The sequence below is a fragment of the Marmota monax genome, unplaced genomic scaffold, assembly GCF_021218885.2.
Source record: "Marmota monax isolate L192 unplaced genomic scaffold, Marmota_monax_Labrador192_F-V1.1 WCK01_AAM20220418_F8-fsc00053, whole genome shotgun sequence".
Taxonomy (NCBI): Eukaryota; Metazoa; Chordata; class Mammalia; order Rodentia; family Sciuridae; genus Marmota; species Marmota monax.
This window is the reverse complement of record NW_026693153.1, coordinates 9,591,913-9,609,533: the sequence shown is the minus strand read 5'-3', so window position 1 is coordinate 9,609,533 and position 17,621 is coordinate 9,591,913. Positions and strand designations below refer to the sequence as shown.

Sequence of the window (17,621 nt, the reverse complement as noted above, 5' to 3'; positions counted from 1 at the left end):
TTTTATACTAAATATAACCTATTCTTTTGTGGTGGTGTTTTTTATTGCTATTAAATGTCATACTCTATTCCTCATGTTCTAAAGGTGAGTGCAGACATCCACAGGCCCCCAGGGCCTTGCAGTGCCCCTTGGTTCATAGTGCTCCTGAACTATTGACCCGGTAGGCTATGGAAATGTCCTGCTGCCGACCACTGACACTATACTGCTGTGTACTTTCCAGGGATGGGAAAATCAGTCTTCTTGACCAACTAGCCACATGCCAACCCACAGCAAATTCTTCAAGAGATGGCAACCTCCTAGTCAGGGTACACAAATTACCTGAGTATAGGGTAGGAAAGAGTTTGCTCCAGTAGGTCTCTCTCCCAAAACACTTTGGTGCTGCCAGCCCAGGAGAGAGTTGGCCACTACTATGACCAGCCCCAGGAGTGCACAATATGTGTACAATCTTAACCCTCCCTACATCTATGCCCTGGTCCCACCAGACACAGAGGGCAGCATTGGCATTGAGTAAATGTATGATAGGGGCAGGCAATGAAGCAAAAACTGGAACAATCCTATAATGGAACTGCAGGTAGAACTGCATGTGCCATGCCCTGTACATACTCCCTGTTCATTCACTTACAAAAAGAATTTAAAGATTAAGAATTTCAGGATGGTGGCTGCAGAGCATTAAACCCCAAAAGTTGGATCCTATGTCACCACACTTGTTGTTGCATGCTGGTGAAATTTTCCCTGTCTGCCACTCAAAGGGCATCAGCAAACTGGGAGCTAAAATACTGAAGAAAAAAAAAAACTTTGCCTTTTTTTTTTTCTCTAATCTGCTTCATACATTGAGAAGGAGGAAGGAGAAGTATGTATCAAGTGCAGATTCTACGTTGTCCCAATGACAATTCCTCAGTCCAAAGTTGAGACCTGAACTTAAGGGAAAATAAATTTGAATCAGACTAGGCTTTATACCTGAAAACAAATCCCTCTTATCAAAGTATTTTGTATGTAAGGATTATAGTGTTTCAAATCTGAAATGCACCCCAAAGTTCATATCTTAAAGCTTGGTTGCTGGCCTATTGGCTATTAAATGGTGGTGCAACTTTTAGGCTGTGGGACCTAGTTGGAGGAAGTAGGTCACTAGGGGCAGACCTTTGTTTGTGCCTCCTCATCTCTTCCTTTCCCTTCCTCTCTCCACCTCTACCTCTTCTTCTCCTTCTTCTTCCTTCCTGGCTACCAGGGGGTGAGCACTTTTCCTGTACTGGGCTGTCACACCTTGGTGGTCCGCCTCATCAAGACCCAGGAAAAACAGAACTAAATGACCATGGACTGAAACCTGTGAAATTGTGATCCAAAATAAACTCTTCCTTCTTTTAATCTTATACATGTTTGATATTTTGTTGAGGTGATGGAAAGCTAACATGTATTTATGTATTTATAAATGTGTATTTATACGTGTGATTGCATTTATGTATGTGATTGTTTAAGCGATCAATATTCAATAACAAAAGAAATGGGATCTGCCTAAGATGTCAGCAAGAAGCTGAGGACAAAGAGCCAACAGAGCACATTTGACAGTGATTAGTGAAAAATAAAGCCATTTTCTGAGTATACCCTTATTATGTTCAGATTATTTCATATAAAACATTGTTCAGCAATATAATAACTATATAGCCCATATTAATCAAACAGAACCTACCAGGAATTCCATCAGTATAACTCATTACATAAAAAGAGTAAATGGTAATATTGAACCAAGTAATGAGAATATCTTGAATTTCAGTCAACATGGAATATTGTATCAATTATTTAATGACCAACATGCAAATAATTCTTTGATTTCCCAGATGCACACACCACCATCCTTCACACAAATGAACAGTAATCATGAGATTACACTAGTCTAGATCAGGACATTATCCAAAATAATCACATAAAATTCATTTTACATTCAAATCTAAGTCTTCTTCCAAGATATACACTATAGGACTTTAAGGAGTTCATTTTGTGAACCAATCACTTTTCTAGTTTCTATTCCTATCTTTCTTTGCCTTATGGGTCTTCCTACTTCTAATTCATATTATCTTTATAAATCATATTCAAATATTAGAGTTCATTTTCAAAAAACCTTCTCTTTCGCTTCTGTCAACCTGAACTGAACATTTATTTTCAAATTATTCAGTAGGTTCTGAGGCTCCTTCCTCATTTGTCCATGATTTAATTTAAATATGATCTCACTTGAGGCACAACCTAATTAACAAATTATATTTTAAGTTATTTTGGAGTAGTGTGATTGCTCTAAAATTTTATTTGATGTGTGGTTTTGTGTTTATAGCGCCTCTGTGAAGTGCAAAACACTTGAAACACCTGCATTAATGTTTTCTGATGAAATAAGAAGAATGAGTAAAGACTCTTCCTTCCTTTCTTGGGATGACTTCTTGAGTTAGTTAATTTTGGAACTGTTGGAACCTATAAGTCACTTTTAAAGAAGTGAAACTTGTTCATTAAACTCTAGAAAGTCTTTATTTCAAAATAGAAAATGTGTTTTAAAATAGTTGTTAATTACATTATAAATTCATCTACTTTTGATTGCCTAAGGCAAGGGGTGGTCAACTAACAGCAAAGCATTCTTTTTTTTTTCTTCTGCTGCTTCATTTTTTGGGTTCCAGGGAATGAACTCAGGAGCATTCAACCACTGAGCCCTATTTTGTATTTTTATTTAGAGACAGGGTCTCACTGAGTTGCTTAGAGTCTTACTTTTGCTGAAGCTGGCTTTGACTCGAGATCCTCCTGCCTAGGCTCCTAAACCACTGGGATTACAGGCGTGCACCACCATACCCAGCCTGAAGCATTATTATAGAAAATAATTTATATAATGAATTGCATTGGTCCTAGGATTAAAAGTGCTATCACATCCTGAAAATGATCTGATAATAAAATTTAGTTCAATGTTTGAGACAACAAATTAAGTGTCAATATATTGAAAAGAATAGTATTATAGTTTTTCTCTGCTTTGTGAAATATCTCTTTTATCCTTGGCCTCATTGTAAACCAAAAAAGTCATTATGTTTTCAAGAAAAAATTGAAAAGGAAGACTACCTTTGGCATATGTTGAATTTCACATGACCCCTATGTGTCTGGAATGTAGCAGAGGTCAAGAAGTGCCACACAATTTTGTATTCTGAGAAATGAACACCCTGCTCTTATATATTCTAAGATAAGACTACTTCTCTGCTTTCTCAGAGAGAAGGTGGCACTTTTTCCTGCCTCTTTGAAACTCCTGGATCCCTTCCTTTTCTCTGAGATTTACTCATTAACATATGTCCTTCCCATTGCAACATCCTGAAGAAAAATCTTCTCCTTAAATAACTGGAGTGTTTTGTCTTTAAATTTCATTAAAAGAGAGAAAAGTGTCTAAGTGCCTTGTTAAATTTAGGGAAATCAAATTGCAGTTGGAAGGTGATATGACTTTGAAATTAAGCACAACTTTATAGAATGAGAGAGTGTTTTAATGCAATGCTTACAGGGAAAGGGAAAGAGAAGGTGGCTCCGTTCCATAAGTGAGATAATTGGACTAAAACATTGAGGGCTTTGCCTAAGGCCCTGCTAGGAATTAACAGCTGCCCCAGGTACAGAACTGTAGTTGAAATAGCACCTTCCTATTGCTTCTTTGAGAGTATTATTTGATTTCATTGGAATGTTTACCTTAAGAATGATTAAAGAATTATCTATAATTTCTTTCCTCATTAATCTCCATGTTAAAAAAATTAAACATGTACAGGGTGTGTGAATGTGTTTGTGTGTGTGTGATCTGAACAAGCTTATGAGTGGCATCATAAGAAAAGGTAGATATGAAGGCTAACCTATCTGCAAGTTCACAAATTATGATTTTTGTGGCAACTTATATGTAAATATTTGTATTCCCACTTAGTCTTCTATTTGAAACATGGCAAGGGCTTTATAGAGGCAGCATCTGTTAAGGAAGGAAGAAGGCTGCTTTAATATAAGCATTTTATACAATGCCAAAACTTTCATTATAAAAAGGGAATGCCAGTTTTCTTGGGAGGGTGGGAATTAAGTAGGGTCGGGTTGAGGGAATTCCAGCTCTGCTTGGAGACAAAAAAGAACTAAAAATAGGAAAGGTTTCTTCTTGCAGAAATCTATACTCCAGAACTTCTGGGTAGACAAGGGAGAATCAGGTTCTAGGGGCACATAGGAATTCTTACAAATAAGTGCTGAAATTTGAATATGGTTAGACATTTCATTTGTTGATCAAATAATTTTGCTTTTGAATAATCTTTATGTTACAAAATTGCAGCACATTATAACGCAAAATAGGAAATAACACTCATGTCCACAGGTGGAGATGGGTTAAGTAAATTCTGGTGTATCCATTCACCAAACTACTACTCAATATATGAAAATTAGTTTGTAGGAACGAAGGCAAAGAAAGTTGTTTATAATCCAGGGTAGAATGTTTGGCTTCAAATTGCATAATTTAGACATATTCTTCAATAGGATTTAAATTGTGTATGCAGGGACCATGTCCATATTTTGTTACAGCATCCCCAACAGACAATGCAGGGTTTATTACAAAGCAAGTGTTTAAATTAGTAAATTGAAATATATGTACAAAATTATTCCTTTGGAAAAAATCTTAAGTTATGCAAGGGAAACCTCTTAAGAATATACTTTAAAATATTAACTTTAACTCTGGGTGGATTTTATTATTTTTTGTCAACTGGCATTTTTAATTTTTAAAATAATGATACTATTGGTTATTCTAATCAGAATAAAAGCAACAAAACTAAGTTAAAAGTGTAGGTTTTCTAGAGCAGTCTTTATAAAATAGCCCATTTCTATATTTAGGTAGTTTACAAGCTGGCTGGCTTTTTCTTAATCTTAGAAAGCAGCTTATTTTCCCAAATCCTCACATTTTATCCAGGATTATCCATCAGTGAACAATCATGTACAGTCTGTTCAGGATTGTGTTCAGTATATGAAGTGAAAATTAACAGGAGGTATCTATTGTATGATTTCGATCATTTATATATTTTCCAGGTAACTGTGGTTTCATTCCTACAATAGAAATGAAAGCAGAAATCTTGCTGCTTCCTAGGAGAGAGGAGGCAAATAGAAACAGTTCTGTCTTCACGAACCACCAATTTGAGGAGAAGAAGAAAGCAGGTAAAATCCTGGAATCTCATTCTGAATGCTGTAATAATTCTCTGGAGCAGTCAACATATTTATTACTGGAAAATGCAATGCCTGTATTACTAGATATTAACAAAAGTTACATTTGATTGGCCAACAATTATTTATCAGTGCTTCTCAAGAAGAATGCATATGTATTCTGATGGAGCCCTTCTCTAGCCTGGACTGCCAAATGTATGCAGTGATGCATTTGGTGTAAAATAGTAAAATGAATATGCCTGGGGACTGCATTAAACATTTTAAATGTTATACTTCAAAATAGATGAACACCAGCAATGTTTGAAGAACCAGGAAATTAGAGGAAGAGAACAGTATAGATTTTTCTACTCATTTGTTGATTCATATTCTCTCTCTCTCTCTCTCATCAATTATATACAGAACTTGTCAAAATAAGAAACATAATCCAACTCAGCACTCTGTTGAAAAATACCTACAAATTTCCAACCACCCAGGATATTAATCTGTGCTGTATTATGAAAATATAATCCTACAACAATACTATCCCTATTAAATCAAGCTTAAAAGCAATTAAATAGTTCTTAAAATTTATTTACAGTCTACAATTAAATGGAGAAGGGTTTAAATAAATTATATTAGTTTAATTTTGGATGACAGCCTAGAAACATATAATGCTTAGGAAATTTTGATAATGGAAACATTGTATTAAGAAAGTAGAATGAAGTATCTAAGAATTATCCTGCCCATGAGGAAAGAGAGAATTTTCCCTTTAATCTTTTGCACCAGGAGGAAGCCAATTTTTTAAAAAATCCTCCCCTTGTAACAATAGAGACCCCAAACCAATGTTGTTGATCAACAAGCAGGAAGTTGTTTGTTTCCTCACCTGGCATAAAATAATTCAAATAATTTTGTTTTACTTTATGGAGAAATAAACTCCAGTATTTCAGTATTACTGAAAGTAATACAGTAGTTTATTTCTCCAAGTTCAATTCCAGCAGCCAAAATAGGAAGGGGACATAGTCGCATTTCTTGCCAAGAGCTCTTCTCTAAACCATGTCTTCTCCACAAAATGCTCAATACAGAAGCATGATACCTCCCATCTGCAAAACACTGATTATAGGAGGTTTTTCTACTTAACATTTCTTTAATACTCACTTGACCTGATTTACTTGGCTCAACCAAGTTACTGAAGATTACTAATGGATAGATACATTCCATTCAGTCTTCTCCCTCAATGTGATATCTGAAAGCATCTGCTGTTGTTGATAACTTGAGATCCACATTCCTTTATAGATGTTCTTTTCTTCTTTCAGCCTTCACTTTGCAGACCAAGCACAGTGTACCTCCCACCATATCAGCATCTACTATGCCAATTCATTGTTATTCCTGCTAGTCTGAGTGCTCAGGGATGGAAAGAATAGGTAATTTCATATTTGATGAATATAACATTGAATAAAGTGTCACATGTTGGTCGGCAATAAACATTTGATTTAAAAAGAGTCATCAGGGGCTGGGATTGTAGCTCAGTGGCAGAGCGCTCACCTAGTACATGCAAGGTGCTGGGTTTGATCCTCAACACTGCATAAAAATAAATAAATAAATAAAATGAAGGCATTGTGTCCAACTACAAGTAAAAAAAGTATATATTTTAAAAGAGTCATCAATCAAAGACCTCAAAAAAGCTATAAAAGCTATACCTCATCTAAAAAACGTTAGACCTGTTATTGGTGATGGAAGTATTAATTTGATATGAGGAGTGAAGACTGAGTGAAGTTTATATTTTTTCCACATTTTGGACTCAATAATATATGAATCTCAGTAGTTAGAGGTAAGAGAAGGAAGTCTTTCACAGGACCCCTGGCTTGATGTGGATGTCCTTCCCTAGGAGAATATAGCTTTGTTAGGTAATCTGTCACTTGGTGGATAGTAAGAAATAAAAATTTATCCTTGAATTAATGTCACAGGCCAACTTTATTCTCCGGTTGAATAAAGGACATTCTCATTGAGAGAGAAGAATGGTCCAGATGAAATAGTTACAAAGTCCTTCCCTATGGAAATGTTTTTTTTTTTTTTCCAAAATACAATTGCCTTTCACTCTCATTGCTGTTTCAAAATTCTCCTAGGACTTTGAACTCTTTCCTAGACGTAAATTAGTCCGTTTTTAAATCTTCTTTAGGCCAGGAGACATAACTGACTCCCTCCTAGGTCAAGTTAGTATGGTCCAATTCATGTTCAACAGGTTTGCTTTTTAAACATATTCTGATTCCAATACAGATTTTGTACATTAGAAATTCCTCTTTGCACTGGGGATGTGGCTCAGTGGTGTGGCACTTGCCTCTTATGTGCAGTACCCTGGCTTTGACCCCCAATCCCTACCCCAACCCCCCCAAAAGGGAGAGAAAAATAAAAAGAGAGGCTTCTCTTTATACATATACACCCCAGTAAATCAAATTAAATATTATATATACAATGGGAAATAAAATTCTAGAATAGGTGTCAATGGCATGGTTGTTGTCCAGGATGATTCTACCGATGTTACCTCCCAGGGATTTTCTTCTCTTTATGCGAGATGAATCTGTGCTGGGGCTGCCTGTGGATCGTCCTTTCACGGAGCCCTCTTCTGAGTGTAAAGAAAAGGAAGTCTGATCCATGTCAGTCTCACTGTCATGGTAACAACCATCGAAGGCCATGGCTTCAACTGCATCAATATTATATATTCCAGAAATCTGTCAGAAAAGACTTTTTTTTTAGTAGGTCAGGAATATAGTTTTATGAATAGGAATTATAGTAAAAATGTAAATGAGATTTTTAAAATAGTTTCTATAGTTAAGAATGCTTTGCCTGTAATAAAGAATAGAATTCTACCTTTGCTTCTTGCATCTGACTACAGTCATTTTAATAATAAATGGAAAACACTGTCTTGCAGACTTGCACATACTGATTTAGTAAGGAAATTTAAATTTATTCCCATAGAGGTAGTTGAGCATCATACAAGTAAATGTCACACTACCATAATGCCAATGTTTTCTAATGTAGTCCTGGCCTGCTAGATTATATTACTCCTTGTGCATATTTTCCTCTTTATTTTTCTTTCTTTTCCTTTGAATAGTATGAATCATTTAACATAAGTTTGTGAGTTAAAGTTGAATATGATTTATCAGAACATCAATGTAAGGTGATTGGATTTGCTTTTCAACTTATTTTTCCTCTTGAGAGAGAATACAGCAGTATGCCCAGTCAGTGTGATTTTTGTCCCCAAACAGAACATATCATCCGGTGATCCCTTTATCTTAAATCAGGAATGATATTTGCTACTCCTTTAAAATGCAAATTAGTCTGGTCTTCTATTTTTTTTCTTAAAAGCACCTATAAATGATGCTAATACAGTCCAATAAACATGAAATTGACTTTTTTTTGAAGGAACAAATTACGAGTGTATCTGGCTTTTGTATCTGGTTGGATCTGAACTGAAATTTTTCTTTAAGGTTTAACTCTGAGGGATATAGTTGTGCTCACTAGTATAGGGTAGTATCTAGGAAGCAACAGTTAGTAATTGTTTTTTGAGAAGACAAAAATCACTTCTTGAACTATAGGAAAGTTGAAAAATGAGCAAATATGGAGAGGCTACTCTAGACAAAATCATTCAGACTTGATATCAAAGACTGCAGAGTAAGTTGTTTCAAGATGTGTATTTGGTTTATAAAAACCTAATGTTTTACTGAATTCAAAAGACACGAAGGCTATGTTGTGTAGTCAGTGAACTAATCAGAGACCCATACTTTGAGTGGGGTTGTCCTTTTTTGTTTTAATTGTAAATATTTTCCATAATAAAATGAAAATGGGCCAAATAACCATGCAATGAGATCAAGACTGAATATAACCTTAGGTAGTCAATAATATTAATAATATATTCAACTATTGATCTGAGCATGGAAAAACTATGAACAGCTTCGTCAGTGGTTTCCCTAGCCATCCAGAATACTGCTGAGTCATCATACTAGCAGATTGCTTTTTTTAGCTGAACAAAATTGTCATTAGTGTGATTAAAAAAAGACAAATCTTGGAAGAATAAGGGTGTCATTTTCTTTCACTATTATGATAATCTAACATGTAATTGATTAAAGCTTGTAGTCTTTACCAACTTTCCAGCAGGCTGCTATTTTTTCACAAGTTTATAAGTCACTTGTCCAATAGAAGGAGTTTTAGAACTGGTCTCTCATTTTTCATTTCAGGCTATAGATAAGCACATAGCTAAGGCATATTTCATATAAGCTATAGTATACCTATATCTGACTATTTTAGACTGAGTTCTAGGTCCTGGAATTAGGAGAACCTTTGGTAAGGGATAAGAAAAAAGTGCCTTCCTTTCTCCTTACCGGACAAAGGCCAATACTAGAGATAATTTTTCCACTGTCCTTGCTGTACTCTCAGCTCTTGATATCTAACGGGTGTGAGAGCAGCAGAGGTGGTGGTGGTGGTGGTGGTGGTGATGGTGGTGGTAAGAAGGAGTTTTGCCTGACTTCATGATTTCATAGGGAGGATCTCCACTGGCCCAGCATTCTAGGCCTTTCTCACCATAGGTGTCTGGGGAAAGGAGCTGGCATGTATGACTCAGACCCTTTTGAGTCTGCACTTTGGGATCCACATTTGTTCCAGGACTGTTTTCTGAAATGATGTAAAAGGAGACAGACCTAACAGGGGGAACCCTAAATTGTTTAGTTTTGCTAGTGATGAAAAGAGTAAGTACTTTTAATTCAGTGATGAAATAAATATTAGTGAGCCCTGCTCTCCGATCTAAGCAACATTCAACAAACTATGTTATCAAAAACTAGTAGTAGTAGTCAAATAGTAGTAGTCAAATGTATGACTCTCACATCTTGCTCTTTCTTTGAAGCTGGTTTCAATTCAACTTTAGAGGTTTAGCCCCTAAACCTGTAGACATATGCTTTTACCTCCTCTCTAGGACATCCTGCTCCTTCAAAAGCCTCTCATCTCAAGCAACCTTTGTCTTCTATCCCTATGAAAACTCCTGCTCCTTTAAACTGTATGCTCTTAACACCAATTGTAGTAAGAACATACATGTGCACTTTATAGTTTACCAAGATTTCATACCCATTCATTATATCATTTGACCTTCACAACAGCTCTGTGAGATAAACGAATCAGCCTAGAACACAAAGCTGGGAACGGATAGAATTCTGTCTGGCATCCTTTCTTCTAAGTCTAGATCACTTCTTCATTTCCTCCCATGGGTCTATGATGGTAAGTAAGAAAATTTCTTTGGGATAACTGTACCTTTAAAGGGAGAATGCTTAGAATGGTGGTTTCCAGGGGGTTTAGGGAGGAAGAAATGAGGAGTTGTTTAAGGGAAGTTTCAGTTCATTAGAAAAATCTCTGGAGATTGATTACGCAACAACAGGAATTTAAATACCAAACTATACATTTTAAAATAATTAAGATGGGAAATTCCAGGTTGGGCATGGTAGTGCATGTACTGTAACCCCAGCTACTTGGTAGACTGAGGCAGGAAGATCACAAGCTCAAGTCCAGCTTGAGTAACTTAGTGCAACTCTATTCAAAAAGAGATGGGAAATTGTAAATTATTTGTATGTTACCATAATTAAAAAATGTTTAAAAAACATTAAAAATAATTAAAGCATTAAAACGCTTATTAACTCAAAAGAATCTCTTCATTTTCATACTTAAGAAAATTCTGTATGATATTTTCAAATGAAAAAAAAAAAGCCAGGTAGCATGAAAACGCACATTGTATGGCAGGTGACAACAGGGAAACATGGATATTTTGGAGTCAAAGGACTAGATGGAGGTTGGCCAAAATTACTTCCATGTCTATTTCTTGGGTTTACAACTTTCCAAATTGAAACAACAACAAAAAATTCTTTCCCTCTTTACACATTTTTTCCCCATCATTACTTACTTCACAGATTATCCAAATCTTTGCTATTCTGGGTGTGGCTAATGGACTAACAGCATCAGTATCACCTGGAACTTGTTAAAAATGCAGACTCTCAGGTTATGCCCAGACCTGTTGGGTCAGAGTCTTGACAAGAATGCTGCAGGTGATGTGTACACACCACTGTGGCACATGGTTAATCTAAAAGCTCCCAGTTTCCTCACACCTGCATAACACCTCACTATGCGTATGTGTATGTGACACATGGCCCCATGCTGTCAACAAAAGAAATCTGCAATAAAACAAAATCAGCTCTTATTAGAACTTTGACTCAAGAGATATAAAATGAAAGAATGAAGTCAGCAGCCCAGGAAATCTTGAATTGCAATGGCAGCTCTGTTTACCCTGAGCCTTCTGGCAAATCACTTTACTTCACTGAAACTCTTCTTCTTCATTTATAAAATAGAGATAATAATCCCTGTGAGACCCACATTGGGAAATGGATATGAACTTTCAGATCAGGAATATGAGGTAAAAGCACTCTGAAAGTACAAAATGCTCAGTAAGAAATCCAAAAGTTATTAAATAATATTCTGAAGGAAAAATAATAACATATATATGAATGTACACATACACACAGTCTCTTAAATAGGCTAGCAAAGGAATGAATCTTACTAGTTAGGATTCGAAATACAATATTTTATGTTAGTTCTCACAAGAACAGGGAACTGATGTCCAAATCCTTGTGAAATGAAGCAGAGAGAAATCTATCCACATTTATAAAGCAATCTCCCTCCCTCGCCCCCCCCACTCACATACACAAACACACACACACACAATAATACATACAGCCCACAAGGCACCTTATTCCTAGAATTTTGTGGGGGAGGAACTTCCATCTTTGCTCTAGCGCTTTTCTGATTGAAAGGAAGAGAAAAATAAATTCCAGCTCTTGGTGGAGAGAAATACCATTCATTGTTTGAAAGGATAGCATATGGAGTCAAACAGATTCAGAAGCAAACCAAACAGATTCAGAAGCAAACCCTGATTCCCCTTTATATGGGTGACCTTGCCTGCACTTATTCTGCCTCTCTGAAATGAGGGTTATAAAATACTGACCTCTTGGGGTTACTAGTAGAATTAAATTACATAATATGTGTTAGAAAGTTGGCATTATGTCGATATATTATGACCATTTATGCTATGTTAGCTATCATCATCATCATCATCCACTTCAGAGGCTGTGGTTTGTGCAACAATCTCTTTTTTTCAAAGGGTACAGTCAGGGGAGAGGGGCACACTCAGAGAAATCCTTTGTGCACAAAAACTCCCCATAAAGTGAATGAGGATGCTGAGGAAACCAGCCAAAGTAGAAGAGAGATTAAAGTTCAAAATTAAATTGTCACTCTCCTGTAAATCTGACAACTTGCCAAGGCATATAGACTTAATACAAGGGCTTGTAGTTCTATTGGGAGAGGGTTATAGAAGGGGATAGGGTTTCCCACATGGCAAAGGGATCTGATAGTCAAAGCAAGGCAGTACCTTCCTTCTGTTCTTGAATTGCTTTCGCTCTTCCATAGTGGTGAGGTAATTCACAGCTGCATACTCAATGACTGACAGAAACACAAAGAGGGAGCTGACCCACAAGTACACATCCACAGCCTTGATGTAGGACACCTGGGGCATGGAGGCACTCACGCCAGTGATGATGGTGGACATGGTCAGCACTGTGGTGATTCCTGCCATTCAAGAATAAGGACGAGCTTAGTGACATTCATTTCCTGGATTTGGTGCTGGCTCCACCCAGCTGGTGCCTTTCTAGAACAATATCAGTCTGGAGATTAGCAATGGGAGGGATGGATCTCTGCATTTTAATCTGCTAGCTGAAAAAGCTCTCATTGGCTATTTCCACATCTTTTCCTTGCCCTCACCCCTATTGCCCACAATGTGTCCTTTCTTTCATCTAGAAACACAGAGCCAGGCCTATCTTCCTCCTGCCCTCAGATGGACTACTTCTAATCATCCCAGATAGCTAAAAATGTGCTCTGAGAAAGAAATCCCAAAGTCATTTCCACTAACCTTTCCCATTATTTCACAACTTTTCCTATTAAAGAAATTGTCTTCATGCCCACCTTTACTCTTTCATGCTACAGGGGAGCTCATTTCTTTTTATTTATTTCTTTTTGTTATTATTATTATTATTTTTTTGGTTGTAGTTGGACATTTATTTATTTATTTTTATGTGGTGCTGAGGATTGAACCCAGTACCTCGCACATGCTAGGCGAGCACTCTACTGCTGAGCCACAACCCCAGCTCTGAATTCATTTCTTTTCGAGTGATGTTTGGTAGCATTAAGGATTACTGTTCTCCATAATGTTCTTTCATAGAAAATACTCAAAATCCATCATGATTTTCTTTTTTCATTATTAATGAAGCTACAGTTCAACTGAGTATACCTGTGCTAGTGGGGATTCAGCCCACTGTAAACATTTACTGAGAAACTGTTAAGTGCCAGTCCAATTATTTCCCTCTTCTGCATTCCCCACCTTCCTTCTCTTCTCTTCCTCTCCTTTTTTGAGGGATCCTCTTTCTGTTCCCCTCTTTGTTCTCTTGCATGAGAATCAGAGGTGAAGAGACCAGAGTTTTGGAGGGTGATGGAGGAAGAAGTGACTCTGAGACTTCTTTAACAAAATCCTGGCTTTGAGAAGGGCCCTTCTATGTCTACCCTAATTTCTCAGAATGTTATTGCAAGAGTACTGCCTAGAGAAAAAGCGTAGTATTGTAAATATTTGAAATGTACACTGGCTGGTATGATTTTATTTCTTAACTTCCCACTAGGGAGGTGCAAATGGAATCCTTAATGATTTTTCAAAGTTGTGAAGAGTCCCGAACAGCAGGAAGAGCACCATGATTTATTCCTAAATGTATAGACACAGCGTGTGGACAGGTTTCACCAACACACCTCTGTCCTTTCTACAGTACTTCTGTGAGGCTCCCATCTGAGCGAGCCCATATTAAACACAATGAAAACTCTATAGAGCCATTCAATTTCAAATGAAGTTTTTAGTTTGTATAATCAAGACCAGTACAATCCTGTAATTTGACAGCCACCATGGAAGGACCCAGAATCTCACCTTGACATTGATCTGAACTCCAGAATAAGAAACCTAAGTGTTATTCTAGCTCTTAACATTAAAGTCAGGCCACTGTCTCACTGAGTTCCAGGTTTCCCATCAACAATGGTAAAATCAACAATCTTTACATGAGTGTATATTGTTTGCATTCTCTGGCTTAAAAAATATTTGTTATAGAAATGTAGAGATGTGAAAATTTTTTATTAACATTACAGGGATAACTGAAGCCAAGATTATTGCCTGAAAACTGTTTGCTTTAATTAAATGTTTACCTACCACACACCGAGGTAAGTATTAAGTAGCCACATGTTGCAGAAAGTAATATGAGGGCTAGGATTGTGGCTCAGTGGTAAAGCACTTGCTTTATACATGAGGCATTGGGCTTGATCCCCAGCACCACATTAAAAAAAAAAAAACTAAATAAACACATTAAAGGTATTATGTCCATCTGCAACTAAAAATATTTTTATTAAAAAAAGGAATATGAGCTAAGAGTAGTTAAGTAGCTCAAATTTTGTAAGAAGAATTCAGAATTCAGATCTTTCCCTCTGAGTGCTGAACCTAAGTTTTTCTTCTTCTTTTTTTTTTTTGTACTGGGGATTAAACCTAAGAATGCTTAACCACTGAGCCACATCCACAGCCCTTTCTTATATTTCTTTATTTAGAGACAAAGTCTTGCTAGGTTGTTTAGGGCCTCACTAAGTTGCTAAGGCTGGCTTTGAACTTGCCATCTTCCTGCCTCAGCTCCCCAAGCCACTGTGAACCTATACTTTTTTACATACAAAGCAACTTTAAATATCTGCTCTGATTTTCTAAGATATGGAAGATAAAACTTCAATTTTTTTTTCCTTCAGTACTGAGGATCAAACCCAGGGTCTTGTCTTGTGCATGTTAGTCAAGCACTCTCACTGAGTCATATCCCCAGCCCTTTCTATTTATTTTTTAAATTTTGAGACAGGGTCTCCCTATGTTGCTCAGGCTGGTCTTAAGCTTGCTGTCCTCCCTCCTGTGTGACTAGGATTACAGGCCTGAGTCACCATACTCAGCTTCAATTTTTTTTTTCAATAGACAAAAATATGGGTGTAGATAAAATAATGGTTTGGAACAAAGACACACATGTACATGGCAAAAATGCTTGCCATGTATTTGGATTTGATGAGTACTGGGCTCATAAAAAAGAGTTGCATTATTTATGTTGGCCAGAGAGCAATAAACTATCCATAGTTTTCTTTAATAGGGTGTTGAGTCTAACTAATTCATGATAGCTTTATTCATTTCAAACCCAGCATACTAGGTTTTCCTTGTTTAAAATGAACAAGTGAATTAAAAAAAAGAATAAGAAAGTAGAGGGAAGTGATTGTTGGGTAAGGGGTTGAATGATGTGAAAACTCATATATAAATTCCTAAAGCAATAGAACTTGAAGTCAGGACTATAAAGCTACATTAAGCACACCTATTATGTCTTGAAACACCCCCTGGAAATACATTAATCTTGACAAACAGTATTCCTTACAGATCCATTAAAGTTAACATCCCAATAAAGGAGTTTTGAATTATATGAAGTGACCATTTAGTCAAAGAAAGGTCATGTGTTGAGATTAGAAAATTATCTTCCCATCTACTGATATTGCTATGCATAGTTAGGAAGGTGTTATGAGAAAATATTTAGTCTGGTCATTTATCTCCCCTGAGCCCTTACAGCTTCATCATATTAACTTTTAAGGATATGCATGGGGTGAATTAAGGACAGTCCAGGAGAATTATTCATCTTTGTGTTTCACTGGCCATTTTTAGTCATGTGTCGTGGAGAGGTTTGTTGACCAGTGTGAGAGCAGTAAAGCAGACAGGCTTCTCTCCTAGAACTACTGAGGTTGTGTACCCCTTTAGTAGCTGTATTGCGGGTAGTTATTTTGAAGGGAGAGATTATCTCCATTTACCTTCAAACAAGTGAAAACATGTTCCTTACAGGTCTAGGGTGAAAGAAAATACAAAGAAGAGAAAGGAAGACAGACAGGATATTCAAACACTCTATGGCTAGACACTAATAACCATTTGCCTTCAAAGGAAGTACCAGAATCCAGTGACTATCAGAAGTTCTGGCCATCTCCATGATGGTTAAATGAATTGGTCTTGTCCCATTCCCAAAATATTTGCTTTTCTAGGTAAATGGCATATCCTCTGTTAGAAAACATTTTTCTATACAAGGGACTACATGCCTGAAAACATCGATTGTCTTTGTTTACCACATCTGTTTCCCAGTAAAGGCCCCATTATGTAATACATAGTATAGAAAATGGCATAATAACTTTGTGCAGGGGCAAGCAAGAGTGATGGAAACGAGGCAAGGAGTAGGGAGGTGGAATAAGAAGATATATAATAGTCCTGCTCCTCCTTGATGAGTCTGAAAATAGCCTTGAATAACTTTATAATCACCTCACGTTCTCTCTTCACCACAACAACTTGAGAAGCATAATATTTCTGACTCATCACACATTCCAAATTATGATAGCTATTGTCTCTCATGAGAATTGCCTAATCACAATTGATACTTCCAAGTGGTTCAGCTTCTATTGTTCTATACCTGAAACTTGACAAATGTGGATCTTCTCCAGAAAATGAATCATCCTTCATTGTTTCCAGTTAGTAACTAAAAACAATTATTAAAATCACTATGGGGTAAATGCTGGTGACATAACAGCTATATATTAATGTAAATTATGTATAGACTCTGTGCTAGTCACTGCAGGGATAAAAGAATGGCACAGTGATCCCTGTCCGTCAGAAGCTCTACTAATGGAGGAGACAAGACAGTTACCCCTGCCCAGAGATAGGGGAAAACACAAAATGCCAAGTTGTTAAAAAATGAGAATGAGCATGTGTGCTTGAAGCCATCGTCAAACACTTCTGGCTGCACGGAGATGACAGGATTTTGATGGAAGGACAGAAGTAGGGAGTACATTCTAGGTGGAGAGATAGCCATAACAAATGCACTAAGAAATGACACCTGTTTGAGAACACTCAATATCCCAATTGGCTAAAGCTTTAGTTTAAACATATTGGGAAAGGAGAGGGCTTCTGATTTAGCAACATTATTTGGTACTTATCTAAAATTCAAATTAAACCAAGTGTTTTGAATCTGGAAACTCTCAGGGCACCTTGGATTCCAAGCTGAGAGTCTTTACCTCATTAGCACTTTGGAATGGGGGTGCATTAGTGTGATCACATTTGCATTTTGGAGATATTATTCTGGTAGAAGGTTTGACCTGGATCAAGAAGAACAGGAGGTGAAATAATATAGGCAATTAGGAGGCCTATGCTACAGCTTAGTGTAAATTAGTAAAAGGTGTCCTTTCCTCCGGAGCACACTACCCCCCATGTGTCTCAAAGAGCAAGGGCTGGATTTCTCCTCCTCCTT

The 17,621-nt window shown here is 36.8% G+C and overlaps 1 protein-coding gene across 1 annotated transcript in view; it reads right to left on the bottom strand.

The window, feature by feature from the left end:
* Positions 1–7,580: 7,580 nt before the first annotated feature.
* Gabrr3 (gamma-aminobutyric acid type A receptor subunit rho3) overlaps positions 7,581–17,621 on the bottom strand; it is a 49,878-nt gene continuing 39,837 nt past the window's right edge. Inside the window, exons 8-9 of the mRNA XM_046455396.1 lie at positions 12,614–12,810; positions 7,581–7,883 (exon numbers count right to left, since the gene is read on the bottom strand). Coding sequence (XP_046311352.1) covers positions 7,581–7,883; positions 12,614–12,810 — 500 coding nt within the window. The remainder of the gene's footprint in view (positions 7,884–12,613; positions 12,811–17,621) is intronic.